This window comes from Microcaecilia unicolor, chromosome 3 (genome assembly GCF_901765095.1).
Source record: "Microcaecilia unicolor chromosome 3, aMicUni1.1, whole genome shotgun sequence".
NCBI lineage: Eukaryota > Metazoa > Chordata > Amphibia > Gymnophiona > Siphonopidae > Microcaecilia > Microcaecilia unicolor.
In genome coordinates this window covers 30,660,197-30,683,717 of record NC_044033.1, presented here as the reverse complement: position 1 = coordinate 30,683,717, position 23,521 = coordinate 30,660,197, and the positions used below count along the sequence as shown (strand labels likewise).

The window sequence follows — 23,521 nt, the reverse complement described above, 5'->3', positions numbered from 1 at the left end:
CTAAAAATATGACTTCCCAGCCTCTATGACAGCTTCAGATGTTAGAGCCAGGTCTATTAAAGCAACATGCAGGTCCCTGAAGTATTGTAGTGGTCAGTGTAGTGCACCATAGCTTGGGAGACTCAGATCCCTATCTCCCTTCTACCTGTCACATTAGTGGTGGAAACTGTGAGCCCTCCAAAACTCACCAGAAACCCACTATACCCACATATACCCCATAAGGGCTGCTGTAGTGGTGTTCCGTTGGGGGTAGTGGGTTTTGGGAAGCTCAGCAGACAAAATAAGGGAGCAAAGGTGAGACGTATATCTGGGACCATGTTTCTCAAGTCCACAGCAGTGCCCCCTAGGGTGCTCCATTTATCTCCTGGGATGTCTGAGGGACCAGTCTACTAAAAATGCTGGCTCCTCCTACATCTCAATGTCTTGATTTTGTGCATTTTGCACTTGGAAATTTTTTTTTTTTTTAATGGACCAAACAAAATCTCCAAATCAGAAAACCTTGTTCAAAACAGTATTTTTGAAAAAAAAAAAAAAAAAAAGATAGACTTTTTCTTTTTTGAAAATGACCTTTTTTTTTTCTATTCAGATTTTGGATGTTTTTTGCAAAACGTCCGAAGTTGGACTTAAACGTCATATCGAAAATGCCCCTCCATGTGACCTTGGGCATATCACATCACCTTCCACTGTCTCAGAAGCAACCTTCAGAGCCAATTTACTCAACTGTGGTAAAACTGTGTGCTTGGGCACTATTTTACCACAAAAGAAAAAAAAAAGCGCAGGATTCACATATCCGAGGTTTAGCGCTAGTACCTCAAGTCTACCACTAAGGGCACGTGGCATCATTTTAGAAAATGGCGCTGCCGGGAAGGACCACCAAAGATGTCCTAACATGGTACCACAGTGTGAGTTCCACAGTCATCAGGGAGACTGGGGGGTGGGGGCGGGGTTTTTTTTTTTTTTTTTTTTTAAGCCTAAGCCCTAGTGGTTAGGGTGGTGGACTTTGGTCCTGGGGAACTGAGGAACTGAGTTCGATTCCCGGCACAGGCAGCTCCTTGTGACTCTGGGCAAGTCACTTAACCCTCCATTGCCCCATGTAAGCCACATTGAGCCTGCCATGAGTGGGAAAGCGCAGGGTACAAATGTAACAAAAATAAAATAGATACTATTGGAGATTCTACATGGAATGTTGCTACTATTGGAGATTCTACATGGAATGTTGTTATTCCACTAGCAACATTCCATGTAGAAGGCTGCGCAGGCTTCTGTTTCTGTGAGTCTGACGTCCTGCACGTACGTGCAGGACGTCAGACTCACAGAAGCAGAAGCCTGCGCGGCCACATTGGTGATCTGCAAGGGCCGACTTCTACATGGAATGTTGCTAGTTGAATAGCAACATTCCATGTAGATTCTCAAATAGTAGCAACAGTGGAGGAGTGGCCTAGTGGTTAGGGTGGTGGACCTTGGTCCTGGGGAACTGAGGAACTGAGTTTGATTCCCACTTCAGGCACAGGCAGCTCCTTGTGACTCTGGGCAAGTCACTTAACCCTCCATCACCTGCCGCATTGAGCCTGCCATGAGTGGGAAAAGCGTGGGGTACAAATAAAATAAAAAAAAGCAATTTGTAAAACACATTTTTGGACCAGGTAGCGGTGGGGGAGTAGGAGACATGCCCCTCACCACTAGCACACCAGGGACTGCTACTAAAATGGGCTTAAATTGCTCCTCTGGAACACTGGCTTATAAATTGGTGCTCCTGAGACAAAGTTACCACCACCTCTGGACCTGTTTTTAATGTTTCAGGAATTACACAACTTGTGGAGTTTACTGTAAGCTTTGTTATTACATTGCATAACATAAGATGCTTCATGTGAATTTGCATATGACGCGGCTTTTAACTACAATTAACGTGTGATACTACTTAATATTGCAAGGTTGTGTGTGTGGGGGGAGGGAGGAGGTTAATTATAAAGTATTTCCCACATAATGTTTTACATGCAGAAAATGGTTCTTTTTTTTTAACTTTAAATAAAATAGTCAAGCTGAATACACACAAACATACAAGTACTCATGCTGACAAACTTATGCATATTTTATTCTCACCATGCAAAGGGCTCCTTTTACTAAGCTGAATAAGCACCAGTGCATGCTTACCACAGCTTAAAAGAGTTTTCTGTGGGATACGCTGAGGCATCCCGCGGTAAGTTCCCAATGTGCATGTGCAAATCACGCACTAAAAATAAATGTTTTAATTCTTCTGAGAGGGGGGTGCGTCTGGGGGGGGTGGGGGCAGACAGCGGGTGTTGTTTCTCAGCTAATCAGTTAGCGCATCTCCGCTGCTGTGCGCTGATTAGAATGAGATTAGTGCACGATCTCTTACCGCCTACAAAATAGGAGGCGGTAAGAGCGCACGTGCTCATTTTTGGCAATGGCCATGCGCTAACAGCAACATTAACGGCCTGCTGTTAATTTGGAAACCAGAAAATCGGCCATTTTCCAGCAGTGGTAAAAATGACCTTAGTGTGTAGGAAAGACCCACATAAGGGCGAGCTAAGGCCACCTTGTACTGCAGCTTTGTAAAACGACCCTATAGGTATTTCTGGGGCCTAGGGAGGAGTTCCAATGGAAATACAGACATTATAAATCAATATGTTTGTACATGAACATATGGAGAAGGAAACAAGAATGTGGGTGCTATCAGGAATAACTTTGAAAGCCAGTTTAGTCAGGTGCTTATGTTGCCTTTATAAAATACATACAAGGTCGATATTCACCCAATCTACTGAATATCAACGAATCCAGCTTCTTATATAACGTTTATGTGGAAGGCAGTAACCTTAGTGGTGCCGTTCAGCGACTGTACTTTAACGCTGGGTCTTACACAACTATATCGTCATTGGACACCCGCCTCCACCCTAACATTTTACTTTTTGATGTTTTGTGCATTATTTAAATACTTTTTTAAATACTCTTTCAACTTTTAACAGATACTCATCTCGTGTCAGTCAGCCATAGGGGTACAGTGCTCCGACACGGCATGTGTTTCGCAATAGCTTCCTCAAGGAGGTCCCCTAGAGTTAGTCTCCGTATAGCCTGCCGACATAATGGCCCACGGTCAAAACATGCCCAGTATTCTCTAACTACATGCAAATTTTAGGAATAGCCCTGACCCGCCCATACAGCACCCATGGCCACACCCTCTTTTGGGCTGCACGCTACGGGATTTCGGTGCACATTGTTATAGAATAGTGAATAGAAAAATGTGTGATCAAATCGGTGCTAATTAGCACCTAATTATTGGCACTAATTGGCTCCTTAATCAATTTAATTGGGCGCACATCTTGGATTGGCACCCAATTTTGGGCACCATATAACAGAATCTGGGAGGATATGCGTTTGCATGCTATACCAGTGTATTTTTACTAAGATGCACTCATTGTAAAATTAGCGTGTTTGTTTTTTATGTTTTAACATTTTTATTGATGACAATACAAAGTGAACACTTCCAACAATATGATTATTCAAATATCAAAACTTATACATTAAAGGCAATGTATTAAAGGTAGCCATCGAGCTGTTAACAATTTTATCCGCCCCCTCCTACCCTCTCTCTCAGATAAAGCAAACTTTATATAACTACAGTTTGTTGATGACCATCAAAGTTACGCACATTCAGCATCTGACTCCACCCTAGTACCAATGTCAGAACTTGATAATAAGATTATAAAGTCCGTCATCAACCTGGTTTTAACCCTTGCCTCCCTTCCCCCCTAACCCATCCTCCCTCTCTCCCCATTATATTTCAACTTTTTATTGATGGGGCTGGTGGTTGGGAGGCGGGGATAGTGCTGGGCAGACTTATACGGTCTGTGCCAGAGCCGGTGGTTGGGAGGCGGGGCTGGTGGTTGGGAGGCGGGGATAGTGCTGGGCAGACTTATACGGTCTGTGCCAGAGCCGGTGGTTGGGAGACGGGGCTAGTGGTTGGGAGGCGGGGATAGTGCTGGGCAGACTTATACGGTCTGTGCCCTGAAGAGCACAGGTACAAATCAAAGTAGAGTATACACAAAAAGTAGCACATATGAGTTATCTTGTTGGGCAGACTGGATGGACCGTGCAGGTCTTTTTCTGCCGTCATCTACTATGTTACTATGTTACCTTACTTAATTTCAAAACCAGTAATGACACATTAAAACATTTGTGCAAAGTGCACAGCTTGTTACTCACACCCTTATACCTAAACCACCATCTAATTTTCAACAAGAATGCTCATAACTCCCCCCCATCCCCCTCCCCCCACCCATCAATCCTGCTCCACCTGGCTCTACTTACACAATTATGCAGAGGCTGTCTAGCCTATGGTTTTATAAAGGGTCATGTTCTTCCCATAACCGACTGTCCCCTCTGTTGCACCATCATATTTACGTTGGTATCCCCCTCCCCTCCCCTTTCCCCGGAGCCCCCCCTCCCTCTACGCCCTCCCCGAACCATCTAGGCGTGTTTGTTTTTAAGGCATTTTCTTTTCAGGTTTTTGCAGTTTACAGTAATAAAGTCTGCAAGACCTAAAAAGAAAAGCCCTTAAAAATAAACATGTCAGTTTTGAAATTAGCACCTCTTAAAAAAAATAAAATACTACTACTACTGCTACTTAACATTTCTAAAGCGCTACTAGGGTTACTCAGCGCTGTACAATTTAACATAGAGAGACGGTCCCTGCTCAAAGAGCTTACAATCTAAAGGACAAGTGAGTAGACGATACGATGGGGGCAGTCAATTTGGGGCAGTCCGGATATCCTGAAGGTAAGAGTTAGGTGCCGAAGGCAGCATTGAAGAGGTGGGCTTTAAGCAGAGACTTGAAGATGGGCAGGGAGGGGGCTTGACGTAGGGGCTCAGGAAGGTTGTTCCAGGCATAGGGTGAGGCGAGGCAGAATGGGCAGAGCCTGGAGTTGGCAGTGGTGGAGAAGGGTACTGAGAGGAGGGATTTGTCCTGTGAACGGAGGTTTCGGGTGGGAACATAAGGGGAGATGAGGGTAGAGAGGTAGTGAGGGGCAGCAGACTGAGTACATTTGTAGGTAAGAAGGAGGAGCTTGAACTGAATGCGGTATCGGATTGGAAGCCAGTGAAGTGACCTGAGAAGAGGGGTGATATGAGTATATCGGTTCTGGCGGAATATGAGACGTGCAGCAGAGTTCTGAACAGATTGAAGGGGGGATAGATGGCTAAGTGGGAGGCCGGTGAGGAGTAAGTTGCAGTAGTCAAGGCGAGAGGTAATGAGAGCGTGGACAAAAGTTCGGGTGGTGTGTTCAGAGAGGAAAGGGCGAATTTTGCTGATGTTAAAGAGGAAAAAGCGGCAGGTCTTGCCTATCTGCTAGATATGCGCAGATAAGGAGAGGGAGGAGTCAAAGATGACTCCGAGGTTGCGGGCAGATGAGACGGGGAGGATGAGGGTGTTATCAACTGAGATAGAAAGTGGAGGAAGAGGAGACATGGGTTTTGGTGGAAAGACGATGAGCTCGGTCTTTGACATGTTCAGTTTCAGGTGGCGGTTGGACATCCAGGCAGCAATGTCGGATAAGCAGGCTGATACCTTTGCCTGGGTCTCCACGGTGATGTCTGGTGTGGAGAGATATAGCTGGGTGTCATCAGCATAGAGATGAAACTGGAAACCATGAGATGAGATCAGGGAGCCCAGGGAAGAGGTGTAGATTGAGAAGAGAAGGGGTCCAAGGACAGATCCCTGGGGAACACCAACAGATAGGGGGATAGGGGTGGAGGAAGATCCATGAGAGTGAACTCTGAAGGTGCGGTGGGAGAGACAAGAGGAGAACCAGGAGAGGACAAAGCCCCTGGAACCCAAATGAGAACAGTGTGGCAAGAAGTAAATCATGATTGACAATGTCAAAAGCGGCGGATAAATCAAGGAGGATGAGGATGGAGTAGTGGCCTCTGGATTTGGCAAGGAAAATGGTACAGAATGCATTAAACCAGTTTATTTTTACACACAGACCCACAATTTCAGCACATTATATGCGTAAAGGATCATCCTCTACTTACCTCCAAGGACATTAAGGTCCTCCTATGAAGCATCCCTAACCACACCCTCTCCAAAGGACATTAGAGGATGGGATACCCGCAAGGGAGCCTTCCCTGGAGTAGCCACAACTCTCTGGAATGCATTGCCTGAAAGGCTCCGCTCAACACAAGACTATCACTACTTCAGGAAGCAGCTGAAAGCTTGGCTCTTCAACCAGGCCTTTAATGCAAGAAGTAACTAAGGGACTCTTTTATTAAAGGCTTGCCATGGGATTTCGGTGCACATTGTTATAGAATAGTGAATAGAAAAATGTGTGATCAAATCCAGGATCAAATCTAGGAGTGGCCTAGTGGTTAGGGTGGTGGACTTTGGTCCTGGGGAACTGAGGAACTGAGTTCGAATCCCACTTCAGGCACAGGCAGCAGCTCCTTGTGACTCTGGGCAAGTCACTTAACCCTCCATTGCCCCATGTAAGCCGCATTGAGCCTGCCATGAGTGGGAAAGCGCGGGGTACAAATGTAACAAAAATAAAAAAATTAATGTGGCAACCCAGAACTACCGCCGGCCCAAAGCGGCCACCGGCAGTAGTTCTGCCTCCAGCGCATGCCATTTCCGGTGCTGCTGGATTTAAAAAAAATATATACCATCAGGAGCCCTTATCGCCACCTGAATGGGTGCCAGTAAGTGTTTCCCCCGCATGGCCACGCATTAAGTGCAAGCTTATTGCACGCCCATGTGTTTTTTCAGGCTTTTTACCCGCTACGGTAAAAAGGGCCTGGGTGCATGGCAAAATTGGCCACCGCTACAGCTTGGTAAAAGGGCCCCTATCCTGTTAGTCTCACACACACGCATAAGGAGTGACATGGGTAGCACATACTGCAGCAGGACATGTTTATCCACTCCTACCCTAGCTGAGATAATATTTAATCGTCTCTCTGACCTCATGTGCAACATTCTTCATCTTTGCTTATACCCTATGCTGTGTATTAAAATGTTTTTATTAAGTATTGTGTTGACACTGTAAGTAGCATATTATGCCATACTTTGTATTGTCATTTCAATATTTTTACTGTTGTAATTGTCTATTGCTTATGTTTGACTTGTTCGTGCTGTACACCGCCTTGACTGAATTCCTTGAAAAAGAGGGTAAATAAATCCTAATAAATAAATAAAGGTTTGCTAATTCTAAACGCTGTGGAAAATCAAATTGACCTGAGTTGAATAATCTACCCCCACCTCTTGTCTCTATCTCCTCCACCCCCTCACAGGGAGGAGGGAAATTATGTACTTAAAATTCGATCTGCATTTTTCCTTTCAATTCCAGCTTTCAAAAGCAGCAGATCCTCTAGCAGAGAAAGATATCAAGGACCATGCTTCCATCCCAGTGCCTCTCTCACAGCTTGGAATATCTAACCTCCAGCAAGAGCAATTAACTGGCAGCAGAGCCTCTCACCACAGGCACCCATCACTTAATGGAAACAATGCAACTTTCAGTGACAGAACAACAGAGGGGAAAAAGCTGCATACACTGCAGATACCTTGGGTTGTGCTTTTGGCCATAATTTGGTTAGCTAGCTAATATAAAATCAAATAAACTAACCTGGAACCAGGAAAATATTCTATGCCCTAAATTTTTGGAAAGAAGGGGCGCAATCTGACTGTGGAACTCAGGTGGACAGCCACAATCCTTGAGAGCCACAACCCAGTGGAGGTTTCAACATTTCCACAATGACTGTTATCAATAGAAATCAAACAAAGTAAAACATGGAAAAGAAAATAAGATGATACCTTTTTTATTGGACATAACTTAATACATTTCTTGATTAGCTTTCGAAGGTTGCCCTTCTTCGTCAGATCAGAAATAAGCAAATGTGCTAGCTGACAGTGTATATAAGTGAAAACATTCAAGCATTACTATGACAGTAAAATAGATACTATTGGAGATTCTACATGGAATGTTGCTACTATTGGACATTCTACATGGAATGTTGCTATTCCACTAGCAACATTCCATGTAGAAGGATGCGCAGGCTTCTGTTTCTGTGAGTCTGACGTCCTGCACGTACGTGCAGGAAGTCAGACTCACAGAAGCAGAAGCCTGCGCGGCCAAATTGGTGATCTACAAGGGCCGACTTCTACATGGAATGTTGCTAGTGGAATAGCAACATTCCATGTAGAATCTATAGAAATCAAACAAAATAAAACATGGAAAAGAAAATAAGATGATACCTTTTTTATTGGACATAACTTAATACGTTTCATGATTAGCTTTCGAAGGTCGCCCTTCTTCGTCAGATCGGAAATAAGCAAATGTGCTAGCTGACAGTGTATATAAGTGAACACATTCAAGCATTACTATGATAGTCTGACAGGGTGGGAGGATGGGGGTGGGTCGGAGGTATGCATGGGGACATCATTACACAATGACTGTGAAAGAGATTGATTTACTGCTTCCATTGTATGCAAATCGATCTCATGCATATTCATTGTGGCAATCTTGAAAGCCCCACTGGGTAGTGGCCCTTGAAGACCCTGGCTGCCCACCCCTGATGTGGAGAGTCTAGTAAAATTCTGCAGCAAAATAATTTAACCCACACGGGACTAGATTCTATATATGGCGGCAAAAAGAAATCAGTGCAGAAAAAAGTGCTATTCTATAAACCTTGCACAAAGCTAAGCGCAGTTCATAGAACAGTGCTTACACCTAGGGGTCATGCATAAATTTTGGTGCCGCCATTTGCACCAATGAAAACACGGTGCAAAAGCCCGCACTTAAATTTACACGAGGAGCTCCAACTTCTATAATTACACGCGTAACTCAAAACCTTGCCACAAAGATCCCATGTCTAAATTTACATACGCAAGTTCTAATTAAATCTAATTTGTGCCAATAATTAATTGTTAGAAAGCCAATTAGTATTAATTGGCTCGTTATATAATTAAATTGTGTGCCAAATTCAGTGCACACCCACTTTTGTGCACGTAATGTTTATAAATTTCGGGGGTTGGTGCTGCTTACCATTAGGTTATAACAGTGGTTCTCAAACCTGATCCTGGAGGCACCCCAGCCAGTCAGGTTTTCAGGATATCCACAATGAATATTCATAAGATAGAATTTCCATGCAGTGGAGGCAGTGCATGCAAATCTCTCTCATGAATATTCATTGTGGGTATCCTAAAAACCTGACTGGCTGAGGTGCCTCCAGGACCAGGTTTGGGAACCACTGGGTTATAACCCCGATGTGCCACAAAAGCAGTCACAAGAACCTAGTGCATTCACTCCTTTTGAAAAATTTACAAAGCTGCATAAACTTCTTAAACCAGAGGTGTCCAAACTCCGTCCTCAAAGGCCACAACCCAGTCTGGTTTTCAGAATTTCCCCCATGAATATACATTTAGTAACATAGTAGATGACGGCAGAAAAAGACCTGCACGGTCCATCCAGTCTGCCCAACAAGATAACTCATATTTGCTGCTTTTTGTGTATACCTTACTTTGATTTGTACCTGTGCTCTTCAGGGCACAGACCGTATAAGTCTGCCCAGCACTCTCCTCACCTCCCAACCACCAGCCCTGCCTCCCAACCACCGGCTCTGGCACAGACCGTACAAGTCTGTCCAGCACTATCCCTGCCTCCCAACCACCAGTCCCGCTGCCCACCACCGGCTCTGGCACAGACCGTATAAGTCTGCCCAGCACTATCCCTGCCTCCCAACCCCAGCCCCTCCTCCCAACCACCGGCTCTGGCACAGACCGTATAAGTCTGCCCAGCACTATCCTCACCTCCCAACCACCAGCCCTGCCTCCCAACCACCGGCTCTGGCACAGACCGTATAAGTCTGCCCAGCACTATCCCTGCCTCCCAACCACCAGTCCCGCTGCCCACCACCGGCTCTGGCACAGACCGTATAAGTCTGCCCAGCACTATCCCTGCCTCCCAACCCCAGCCCCTCCTCCCAACCACCGGCTCTGGCACAGACTGTATAAGTCTGCCCAGCACTATCCTCACCTCCCAACCACCAGCCCTGCCTCCCAACCACCGGCTCTGGCACAGACCGTATAAGTCTGCCCAGCACTATCCCCGCCTCCCAACCACCAGCCCCGCCTCCCGATCTTGACTAAGCTCCTGAGGATCCATTCCTTCGGCACAGGATTCCTTTATTGATTTGATCTGTTTGCATGCACTGCCTCCATTATATGGAAATAGATCTCACGTATATTCACTGTGGGAATCCTGAAAATCCGACAGGGTGAGGGTGAGGTAGGACACCCCTGTCTTAAACCATTAATGATCCAAGATCCAGCCCATAGCATTCAGCAGTTTTTAAGCTGAATTAAATCCAGATATTCAACATGACCTGGCACTGAATACTGTATCTGGGTCAGTGAAATCACCTGGCAGTTTACAGACACTGGGCAATATTCGGCCTTTTTGCTGTCCTAACTTTATTTTCTGAATTAACCACTTAGCAGACAAAGGGGAAAGTTATCAATGTGGGCTGCGTGCAGGACTGTGTGGTATCCTGAGATTGTTCCCCCAATCTAAATTGGCTAATGAGCCAATTAGCACTAAGAATTGGGTGCAAACAATTATTGGCAACAATTTGGAACTGCGCATGCATCTTCCTAAGCGCTATTCTATAAATATCCGTGCGCAAATCTTATAGCACACAACTCAAAGGGGGTGGCACGGCCATAGGAAGGGAATGGATGGGTTAGGGGCATTCACTAAAGAGGTGTGCAGTATTACTGAATACTGGGGATCCGCGCCAAATTATGCGGCACGATTTACACCAGGTTTCAGTTGGGTGTAAATGCTTGCGCCCAAAGTTTTGCATGGAAATTAGCTCTAAGACCTATTCTATAAACAGCGCCCAACTGGAATGTGTTGCCAGAGAATGTGGTAAAAGCAGTTAGCTTAGAGGGGTTTAAAAAAAAGGCTTGGATAGCTTCCTAAAAGAAAAGTCCATAAGCCATTATTAAAATGGGTTCAGCAGACAAGGTAAGGGAGCTATGTTCCTGGGAGCATTTTATGAAGTCCACTGCAGTGCCCCCTAGGGTGCCCGGTTGGTGTCCTGGCATGTGAGGGGGACCAGTGCACTACAAATGCTGGCTCCTCCCACAGCCAAATGCATTGGATTTGGCCGGGTTTGAGAAGGCCGCCATTAGTTTCCATTATCGCCGGAAAACGATGGCGGCCATCTCTAACTCCGGCCCAAATGTTGAGATTTGGCCGGCCCCAACCGTATTATAGAAACAAAAGATGGCCGGCCATCTTGTTTCGATAATACGGTCGGGTATGCCGCTTTACGGGGCTGGCCTTAGAGATGGCCGGCCCCGTTCGATTATGCCCCTCTATGTTAGCCAGTTATGTTTAAACTGGCCACACACACAAAAAAAAGGATATTCAATGCCGGTCACCGGAAATGGTTATGCGTTGACTATCCAGGCTCAGCACTGACCGTGGGACTTTACCAGCCTGCCTCCCGCGGACTGAATACTTTCCCCAATGTGTACAGCATTGCGTACATCTAGTAGCGTTACAGAAATGATAAGAAGTAGTGACATAGTAACATAGTAGATGACGGCAGAAAAAGACCTGCACGGTCCATCCAGTCTGCCCAACAAGACAACTCATGTGTGCTACTTTTTGTGTATACCCTACTTTGATTTGTACTTGTGCTCTTCAGGGCACAGACCGTATAAGTCTGCCCAGCACTATCCCCGCCTCCCAACCACCAGCCCCATCAATAAAAAGTTGAAATATAATGGGGAGAGAGGGAGGCAAGGGTTAAAAACAGGTTGATGACGGACTTTATAATCTTATTATTACGTTGTCAAGTTCTGACAGGTAGTAGTAAAACAAAGAAAATACTCAGCACATTTTAAATCTTGACTGCAATTGTGGTTTCTGTATGTGAAGATCAATCAGATTTCACTTTTCCTGTTTGTTTGTTTGTTTGTTTATTTATGTATTTACTGAGCTGGCAGGACTCAGACATGCCAAGTAGGAAAAGCAACTGCTGACACTCAAGTAACCTTGATTGACACTGAGCAGCACCCAAGGGTACTTCCCTCCTGACCTCAAGTCTATCTGAGGCAAAGGGTGCTATCAAAAGGGGAGACAAGCATTCGACATTAGGAATGACCACCCAGAAAGAGGATCTTGGAATCCTTGTGAACAACAGATAGAAATATACAGAGGTGATCAACAGAGCAGACAGAATGTTAGGAAGCATTTGGAAAGGGATGGACAATAAAACACAGATTACTACAATGTCTGTGTACTGATGCATAATGTGATTTTTTTTATTTATTTGTAGCATTTATACCCCGCTCTTTCCCACTCGATAGCAGGTTCAGTGCGGCTTACAAAGTATCACAGAGATAACATAGTTAGGATAGTAGATCTAAGGAGTGGTTGTGTTAAGTGGGACAAGAAGGAGAGATGTGGGGGGAGGGTAAAGGTATGGGTAAAGTTAGTGGCGTGGATTGGGCTCGTAAGTTAAGTCGGGTCATTTGGGTAGGCTTGTTTGAAGAGGTGAGTTTTCAGCAGCTTTCAGAAGGGTAGGTGTTCATTGGTTGTTCGGATGGATCTAGGTATGGCGTTTCAGAGTTGGCTGCCTATAACGGAGAAGTTGGATGCGTAGAAGGTTTTGTATTTGAGGCCTTTGCAATTGGGAAGGTGAAGATTGAGATATGTTCGAGAAGATTTGGCCCCATTCCTGGCTGGAAGGTCGATCAGATTGGTCATGTAGCTAACGAAAATGGAATGCAAATTATCTACAGGTTATTATAATGAGCTAGACAAGAGGACATTTCAGGGAATAGCTACACCAAAACTGAGGTTTCAGACCATTAAAAGAACGTATTGCGTTCAAAGTTTGCACCCTGGTCCACAAAATCGTTCACGGGGAAGCACCGGCCTATATGTCAGATCTTATAGACTTGCCTACTAGGAACGCAAAAAGATCAGCACGCTCATTCCTCAATCTCCACTACCTCAACTGTAAAGGACTAAAATATAAATCCACATACGCAACCAGTTTCTCCTACGTTTGCACGCAGCTATGGAACGCACTACCGAAGGCCGTAAAAACAATGCAAGATTTAACTATCTTCCGAAGGCTACAGAAAACTGATCTATTCAAGAAGGCATACCAACATTCATCCTCAACACTAAATAATAAGACTACACATGATCTAGAAAAATCGATCTCTTATCACTTGACTGACTAACCTCTTTCACTTTAACCCTATGTTGAACATGGTTTCTCTACAGCCGATGACCTAATGTACGTCACAATCCTATCACGCAGGACCCAATACACACTACCACAATGTATTCCTCTTTAACATGTATGTATGCACCTTAATGTAATGCCTTTTGTACTCTGTTACCCGGAAATGGCAACCGCCATTACAGCAAATGTAAGCCACATTGAGCCTGCAAATCGGTGGGAAAATGTGGGATACAAATGCTATAAATAAATAAATAAATTCCTGTTGCCCAGAATCTCCAGTGCATGAGATTTTGCTTTAAAAAAAGGCAAAATGATGGTGGTAATCTATATCCCATGCACAGCAAGACATAGCCACAGAAAAGATAACAATCAGAATTACACTGAAGCAGATGCTAGTCATTCGTGTAGACTCTGCAAGCACAAGGAAAAGAGGGTAGGTTACCCCGTCTGTGATTTATTTCAGTTAATCAGGAAACTGAGGAAGGAAGCAGTGTGAATGCCATGTTCGTCTAGTTAGACACACAGAAATAAAAGTGAACAAGTAACTTTTCTAGGTGTCACCTTTATACCGAAGTGATGTCCTGATGTACCAAGCATTTTCCCATAAGCACAAAGGGTGGAATCCCATAACATTTATGCACTGATTATGCGAGTAAATGTTCAGAATAATTGAATATATGTGTGAACTTAAATGCCAACAATCCACCTAACTGCTATATAGTAAATATAAATCACTTCTTCTATAGTTTGGATTATATTAACAACATTAATCTCATATATCCAAACTTCTGATGTTCATATCTGTTATCCAGTTGTGAGTCTAACATTTTTAAACATTTTTATAATATTTTTAAACTTTTTTTTTTTCAATTTACCTTAAGTTTTATTTATTGTTATAACAAAGGTAAACAACTCAACATACTCATAACATCCTACATACAGTCAATAGAATATCTCAGTTGAACCATACAACGTGTAAAGTTCCCTTCCCCCCCCCCCCCCACTCCCCCTCCAACCCCTCCTCCCCCCTAGTACTTAGTCTCGGAAACCTGCTTACTGCTAACTGAGTGGTTACAAGTAAATACATCAGAACCAAAATTACAATACTTTTTTTTTTTTAAGAATGGCCATCAGAGGTGGGCAACATCAGTAAATACTGATATATTATTGCTTCCCACTTGGAGAAAGACATGCTACACGATGGAAGAAATGTGTTTGTAAGGCCCTGCATTGACGCAGATTTTGGTGAAACATGCATCGTCGGCTGTGGTCCGTTTTGCATTATGATAAGTGTATGTTTGAATCTTATTTCAAATAGAATATGGCAGTAAGATTGACAAGCATTTGGACATAAAAATAAAAAGCAATAAAATGTGACCTATGAAGATTGTAGCAGTTATATATGCAATAATATGTCACTATTTAATGATGTTGCTGCCTCAGACAGCCATTCTTAAAAAAAAAGAAGAAGCTTAAAAAATGTTTAAAATATGTCAGACTCACAATTGGATAATTGATATGAATATTGGAAGTTTGGCTTTATTTTTAAATTTGTTTATTGATTTTCACAGAAAATTCCATGTCATATTCAGAAATAGGCTCTAAACAATTTTCATGCCTAGCATAAACAAGATATTTATAACTTCAACTTTCTCTTAATTTTGCTAACATAAACTTCTAATCTACCATGACCTACAATCTACTTCAGAAGTTTGGCTTTATGAGATTAATACTGTAACTTACCAGTTCCTTAAATCTTAATTAACTGTACACAGAACTTGCCTTTAGTTTAAGCCACCCATTTATTTATCCCAACTGACTCTGTACCACAGAAATTTATTTAGAGAGAGAGAGAGAGAGAGAGAGAGAGAGAGAGAGATGCATTTGGCTCCTCAGCTATATGGTGGAAAAGCATTAGTTCTAATTGAGTGCTTATTAGATGTTTCATTAGCATTATGTTGACATCGTATTATATCTCTGTTATTTGAATTTCGGTGCTGTTAAATGCATGCATCTTGGACCCTGTTTCATGGTAGTCTTATTATTAGGTTTCAAATTGCTGTTTTCAAGTTCTCTTTTTTCATTGTATTTATGTTTATACTTGTATATTTTACTATTGTTATGCTGTTAACAACATTGTGAGTTTGATGTTAAACTGTAACTACTGTACACGACCACACTGGGTGAATCTCTTCATAAAGGCACTTAATAAATCCCAATAAATACTGTAAATATATGCGTAGCTTACTTAGCCTGGATTCTGTACAATTTGCCCAAAGTTGAGTGAGAAATTTTGTATGCGGATCCCAGATCCATGTGCAAACTAATTAGCTAATGTAAGCGCTAATGATCAACTAGTGCAGTTAATAAGCACTTAATTGGCAGTAATTAGGAATTACACGTGGATCTGCCCTATGCCGTATTCTATAACATGCACAGCTATATTTCATACCGTACAACTCCAAAGGGTGCACAGCCATGGGAGGTGCATGAGCGGGCCAGGGGTGTTCTCAGAAATTAGGTGCTCAAGCATTTACACCGGCCTCTCGCAGGTGTAAATGCACGAAATGAGCGCTAGGCTAGTATTTTGTAAAGGTTATTCCATGCAGAGTTGCCCTTTCTAGAATACTAGGTTAGCGCACATCATTTCAACGCCTAGCCTTGGGGCGCAATTTACGGAATCTAGGCCATGTATTTTACGGGTGGAGCCTGGGCGGGGCTATGTATCTCTTGCATTTCGGCATTAGCCCTGTCATCAGCTCTATGGCTGCCATAAGTGCTTGCACCTGAATGCAAACAAGTGTATCTACCCAAATTACTAGGGTGGAGAAGTAGCCTAGTGGTTAGTGCAGCAGCCTGGGGAGCTGGGTTCAAATCCTACTGCAGCTCCAATGTGACTCTGGGGAAGTCACTTAACCCTCCACTCTCCTAGGTGCAAAATAAGTACCTGTATATTGTATGTAAATTGCTTTCATTATAACCAGAGTAGAGAGGTGTGTTAGTCCACTTTTAAAGGTAATCAATAGAAATAAAACAAAAGAAAATAAGATTATACCTTTTATATTGGACATAACTTAATTATTTCTTGATTATCTTTCAAAGGTTGCCCTTCTTCGTCAGATCGAAAATAAGCAAATGTTGGTAGATGACTGTATATATAAGTGAAACATCAAAGCATTCCAGTGACAGTCTAACAGGATGGGGGTGGATAGGTGAGAGACAGGGAGATATGCATGGAGACAGGAGGGTGACAAACAAAGCAGTACATTTTTATGGTTTATAATGGGCTACAAAACCCAGATCTTTGTGAAGTCCTGTCTGGTGGGTGTCAAAATATTTAATCATTCTGACTTCAAAGGTCTTACGTTCCTGTATTGTTTTAAAGTTACTTTTCATGATTCTTACTATGAAATCACTGGTACAGTGTTCTGGTTTTGTAAAGTGCCGCCCCACAGGCATGACATCCTGGCTGGCACTGGCATTTTTCATATGATGTCTATGTAAATTAAATCTTGTCTTTAGCCCATTATAACCAGAGCAAGGCAGTATATCAAGTCCCCTCCTCTTACCTTACCACCACTGACTACTTTTCTTGACAGAATAGGTTCCTATCAGACGCCTCTTCACAGAACTGCCTCAAAATGGAGATTTAGATGTGAATTTGATTATTGACCTTTCTAAATAGGAGAAAACCCTTTAGTGCATTTAGACACCAGGGTGTTACCAACCAGCTTTCAAAAGCTAAGCTCCTTTCATCAGCAACAATTCCTGAATTGCCAGGGGTTCTTCTTGAGCTACCACAGAGGCTTGCCTGTGTTACCTAATCATTTAGTCTCTTAGAGTAAATTTGGAAAGCATCTTCCATGTGTAACGCACATTTTCCTTGCAGAAAATGGCTATTATAAAAATATGAGGATGAACATACATGTACAAGTGCACACGCTAACAAACCATGCATATTTCCACATCGATCACGCATCAGCGTTCCCAGAGATGTGAATGCAATTCTATAACTTGCCACATGCAATAATACACGCCTTCCCCCCACGCTCAATTCAAATGGAGCTAAAAATTGTGTTTCGGCGAATGCCCAAATCTGTGTAACGAGCCAAACACCATCAATAACTGGGTGCTAACAATTATTGGCGCTAATTGGCAACTACTTGAGTTTACGAGCTCATCTTGCCAGGTGCTATTCTATAAAGACGCGCACATAAATGTTTTAGTGCACAACTGAAAAGGGGGCATGACCATGGGAGGGGGTTTGGGCAAATCAGGGGTGTTCACCTCAGATGCGGCCAGTATTACAGACTATGGGAGATCCGTGTCTAACTTAGGCATGAGGATTTATACCAGATTTCAGTTGGTGTAAATCCTCATGCTCAAAATTTAGGTGCAAATCCCAGCACTAACCACTATTCTATAAAATGGCGCTCCAATTTTAGCACCATCTATAAAATAACGCTTACTGCTCATTTTTTTTTCAGCACATAAATCTGGGCACCATTTACTGAATCTAGTCCCTTGTGTGCACAGAAAAGCAGCATTTACATGTATAAGTGCACTAAGCTTCCTGAGCCGCTACGTCAAGCTCCATCTCTGGCCGTCTTCAAATCTAAGCTAAAAGCCCACCTTTTTGATGCTGCTTTTAACTCCTAACCCTTATTCACTTGTTCAGAACCCTTATTTTATTATCCTCACTTTAATATTCCCTTATCTCTTGTTTGTCCTGTTTGTCTGTCCTAATTAGATTGTAAGCTCTGTCGAGCAGGGACTGTCTCTTCATGTTCAAGTGTACAGCGCTGCATACGTCTAGTAGCACTATAGAAATGATAAGTAGTAGTCTTTAGGATTCCAGAATCTTGCTATTCTTTGGGTTCCAGAATGTTGCTACTCTTTAGGATTCTGCACAGAATCTTGCTACTCTTTGGGATTCTGGAATCTTGCTACTCTTTGTCCTTATCCCTTATTTGTCCTGTTTGTCTGTCCTAATTAGATTGTAAGCTCTGTCGAGCAGGGATTTTCTCTTCATGTTCAAGTGTACAGCGCTGCGTACGTCTAGTAGCGCTTTAGAAATGATAAGTATTAGTAATAGTACTAAGCACTATTTTGTAAAGTTGTGCATAAGTGGGATGTACACATGGGTGGGGCATGGGAGGGGCAAGGGCGTGTCTCCAAGTTACTCATGCAGCTTATAGAATGCTATAAGTCTTGTGCATTGCAAGGTACTCTTAGGCACAGCCATTAACATCAGCCAGTCACACTTAAATTTAGATACAGCAGAGCAGGGTCAAGCCAATATTCGGTAATGGAACTGAGGGGCCCAGGCGTTGTTTCACAACAGGCGTGCCCTGCGCAGCACTGGAGTGCCTAAATTGAGGGGCCTTGTTACAGAACTGCCCCGTAGTTTGTTCAGAGCAGGGAAGGAATTGCAACATACATGTGTCATTTAAAACCATTAAAGCCAGGATCTCATTCAAGCTATGTACCTTTATATTCCAGATACTGCATGGACTGGCTACAGATTAAAGGAATCATTTAATAAAAATGTCTTCACAAAGCCTTTCTTGGAGCCTGGGACCCTCTCATACTTCGTCCACCAAATTTTAATAATGTGGTATATAAATCAGTATTTTCTGCTGATTTCACCTATATTGGAACTCTCTCCCAAAATCTATTAGATTACTTACAATTCTGAAAATTGCTAAAAACTCATTTCTTCTCCAATTCATTCCAGAATTCATTACGTTAGTTAACAGAACAATAACCAGTGGATAATCATGTCTATTTTCTGTATTGCGAATCTATCAATATGTCCACTATTTGTAATTTATTTGCTAATCTGTTACTCTCTTGTAAGCTCTTTGAGCAGGGACTGTCTTTCTTCTATGTTTGTGCAGCGCTGCGTATGCCTTGTAGCGCTATAGAAATACTAAATAGTAGTAGCCACTTCATCAAACTTCTTCACTACTGCTGAAATTCAGACTCTGTAATTTTAGTCTAAACTGTAAACCACATTGAACTTGGAACTTGTTTTCAAGATAAAGTGGGCTAAAAAATGTCAGAAATAAATAATTAAATAAATGAAAATACGTTACCCACTCCAGAACCCAGTGCATAAAACAATACCCAGTGTACCTGAATGTAACTCACCTTGACGTACTACTGAAAAAGGTGTGAGCAAAATCCAAATACGTAAAATAAAATATCTTAGGAAACGGTGTGAAAAATACACGAGGAAAAGACCTCAAACGCCCGGACGCTAAAACTCGTCAATGTCTTTCCCAGGGCTATGAATTTTATCATTGGTCAAAAATCCTAGTAATTAACACTTGTATTCCTTTTACTCTGCAATGCTTTTTTTTTTTTAATCTATTGGTATCTTCCAAATGGAACAGCAACTGCAGCCGACTTCTACAGTATTTCTTTAAAAGGGAGAAGCAAGCCTTGTTGTGATGGGAACGTTAAGAGAACGCATCACTGCTTCTGATGACAGCCGCAGGAACATATATATTATGGAGCACAAACCCTGGTGAAGCCATGACAGTGAAACGGCTGGGCCACCGTTGGGTGTGAGTTCAGTGTTTCATATTTTAAAATTCATAGCCTCAGGAAAGACGCTGAAAAGTGTTAACTTCTGGGCATTTGAGGTCTTTTGCTCGTATATTTTCACACAGTTTACTAACATTTTTTTAAATGCACTGGGTTCTTGAGTGGATAACGTTGCGTACAGATTGGTTTCAAGCAACAGTGTGTCTCCACTTTAGTGTTTCGTTTATAAAATACACACTTACGTGCACTTATTTTCACTTGTTTCAGAGCAAGTGTAGACGTGTGAGAGTATCTGGTCACTACTGGTGATCATTCTGAGAGCCGTTATATAATACGCATAATGCAGACATGGCGCTGGACATTTTTAATAGGTGCCAGTGAATTGATAAGAAGTATGCTTAGCCAAACTGACCCCCTCAGGATCACAACGGTTAATATACATCACATGACATTGGGCACCAAGACCCGGAGCATAAACCCTCAGATTCAGTGTATATAACGGGCCTAGAGATCTGAGCCGAAATCCAAGCGGATCCTATAACAACGCACGTAACTTAACAAGCTAATGAGCGCTGATAACAACATTTAACAATCAATAATAAAGCACTAGTTGGCAGCAATTAGAATTTTTATACGCACAACTCGCTAAGCGCATTCTGTAACGAAGTGTGCCGAACTTCTAACATGTGCAGGCAAAAAGGGGTGTGGTTACGGGCAGGGAAACGGGCGTTTCAAGGGCGTCCGTAGTTATAGAATACGGCCCTCCGCGCCTAAATCTACACGCTGGGGATTTATGCCACATTTTCACTGGCGTCAATGGATGCGTGCAGTTTTAGGCGCTGAGATATCAACTAAGCGTTTTCTATATACTGCGCCTAAATCGATTATGACCCTCCACATTTCCCATGTTTCTTATGTAATTACTAATTGTATATGTTATTCAGTCATGGTGATACCATGACGGAGCAATGTAAGCCACATTGAGCCTGCAAATGTGTGGGAAAATGTGGGATACAAATGCAATAAATAAATAAAATAAATAAATAAATCTAGGTGCTGCTTATAGAATATGCTTAGTCGGCACTAATTTCCAGGCTGATTTTTTTAGACGTCATATATAGAATCTCCCCCAAAGCACCTATACATGGATTCAACACGCAAGCTTCGGCCTACAGGAACATAGGGGGACATTCTTTAAACGGTGCAGGAAAACCAGCACCGAAAAAAAATTGGCAACATAGCCCTATTCTATAAACAGCCCTCCAGGTTGAGCACCATTTATAGAACAGCGCTTAGAGACGATTCCTGCGCCCAAAGCTGGGCGCCAGTATTTATGCTGGCACCTCCCCCCTCCCAGTATTTCTGTGCGGAAATGGGGCAATTCTATAACCCCGCACACAACTTTTCAGAACGCCCCTGCCCTGGCCACAACTCCTTGTGAGTTGCGCACTAGGGGATTTCGTGCGCAGGGATCCAACTATTACAAATGATCTGCAATCCAGTGGCATTCCTAGGCTGGCTGACACCTGGGGCGGATCGCCGATGCACCCCCCATGGGTGCAGCACCCCTGGCGAAATTACACCCCCCCCCCGGGTGCAGCGTGACCCCCCCGGGTGCATTTTTACCTGCTGGGGGGGTGCCGTACACCTGTTGGCTCCGAGTCTGCTCGTTCCCTGCTGCTCCCTCTGCCCTGGAACAGGAAGTAACCTGTTTCGCACAAAGGGAGCAGCAGGGAGGGAACGAGCGGACTCGGCCAACCGGCGCGCAGCACCCCCCCAGTGGCGTGCACCCGGGGCGGACCACCCCCACCGCCCCCCTTGTTACGCCACTGCTGCAATCATTGATTTATTACCATCAATGAATTGCTAGTTAATAGCTAATTAAGATGCACGCCCAACTTTAGGTGCCATGCATAGAATTTGGACGACAGTGCACTGGGCAGCAAAGATGAACATCTGCTCAAATCCAATCTCCTAGGTCTGTACTGTCACTGCCATAGGAGCCAACTTTTCAAAATTATTGGGGGTGCTAAGCCCAATGAAAATAACCTCTCCCTGGACACATACAAGGAATTTTCTCAATATTGGGGGTGCTCAAGCACCCACAGCACCCACAGAGTCGGCTCCAATGGTCACTGCTACGTCTCTAAGGACATTATCCTAAACCACATTCTGTCCAACACTTGCTTGGTGCATTTAGCTGGTTCCAAGGGGCCAATACAGGTCAATTTCAAAGTTTATTATCATTATTCTTATTTTAAAATCTTCTACCTACTCCTCATTTTCCTGTAACCTCCTTCAAAGAGGATCAATAGCAATCAAACATGAAGGTCTCTGGGTTGCTAAAACACTCACACACACACACACCCACCCTGTCAACCCCAAGGGTGCTTGCAAGCTTCCCTTCAGCACCTCAATAAGCCCGCCTTACCCAGTCCTCGTAGTGGCGGCTGCCGTTCTGCAGCAAGTCCTCGAACTGGATGGTGCAGTTGGCCACAAAATCGTCGTAGCCGATGGGGGCATCGTGGAAGACGGCGAGCTCGATCTTGCGGCCATCGCTCACCTCGGTGACGAACTCGTCGTGCCAAGCGGGGCTGTTGGTCTTCTGCTTGGTGGCGGTCTGGCCGATGCGCGAGTCGTCCACGTTCAGGGCGATGTAGGGGTCCAGCAGGAAGGTCTGGGGTCGGGGCCCCACCGCATGCCTCAGGGACCAGGGGGTGGGCTTCAGATTCACCGCCTCGCAGATCTTGATCTTCAGCAAGCCATTGAAGACCACCATGGCGAAGAGCAGGGCTCACCTTGGGCTGGGATTCTAATCTAGTCCCGACTGCAAGTCAAGATCAAGCTGACAGCAAGATTAAATTTTGCTGTTTAAGCCCCCTTTAGGTTATTTAGCCTTTGCTCTTGCGACACCCAGTGAAGACATTTATTTCTTGCTATATGGCTATATTTTCTAACGGAAAATAAGGAGGGGGCGTCCGCGCTTTTTTTCCCCCCTTTGCAACCAGATGCAATCAAAATCCAAACCTCTAATCCGAGGTAAGAGTAAACAACATATTCTTATTATGTATCACAGCTGACTTGTCCGTTCAGATCTGTTGCAGGCAAATTCATGGGCTGGCGGGTTTGCGATCTGAGAAAGACTGTGGCCCCAGGGGGCAAATGGGCAAAAAGCCCCCCACCCCTTGCACAATCCGAAAACAGACCTTACATCCGCATCGGCTCCGCTGACCCCCCCGGTGGCTGCCGGTGTCCGGAGCGCGGCCGCAGGCCCCCCCTGCTCCGGCGGATCACGCGTGGTGCACGGGGCTCCGGGGGGCCGGGGCTGGGCTCTGCCCGATCCCAGGGCTGCGGGAGGGATACCCTGCAGCCTGTGCCACCGCCGCCGCCGTGCTGCTCCCGCCTCTGCTCTTGCTACTGCTACTGCTGCTCCTAATCAGCACCACCCCACCTCTCCTCTCCTCTCTCTCTGATGCAGGAAATGCGCAAAAGACGTCAGTGTGTGTGCGGCGAAATAGAAAGTTTTTGCCTGTTGGGGGAGCAATCCGGTGCGAGAGAGAGCGGAGGAGCCAGCCAGGACGCAGGAGCCTGGGTGTGGGCAGGCAGCCCCGGCCGGCCCGCTGACCGGCGCTGCTCACGCTTCTTTGGGGCGGGGGTTATTATTGAACAGCACCCAGAACCCCCCCCCCCTCCCTCC

The 23,521-nt window shown here is 44.2% G+C and overlaps 1 protein-coding gene across 1 annotated transcript in view; it reads right to left on the bottom strand.

The window, feature by feature from the left end:
• The window catches only part of PRKCE (protein kinase C epsilon), a 915,268-nt gene extending 891,955 nt beyond the window's left edge, over positions 1-23,313 (bottom strand). The window contains exon 1 of the mRNA XM_030195809.1: positions 22,256-23,313. Within this exon, the coding sequence (XP_030051669.1) occupies positions 22,256-22,603 (348 nt within the window). The 5' untranslated portion in view covers positions 22,604-23,313. The remainder of the gene's footprint in view (positions 1-22,255) is intronic.
• Positions 23,314-23,521: the final 208 nt, after the last annotated feature.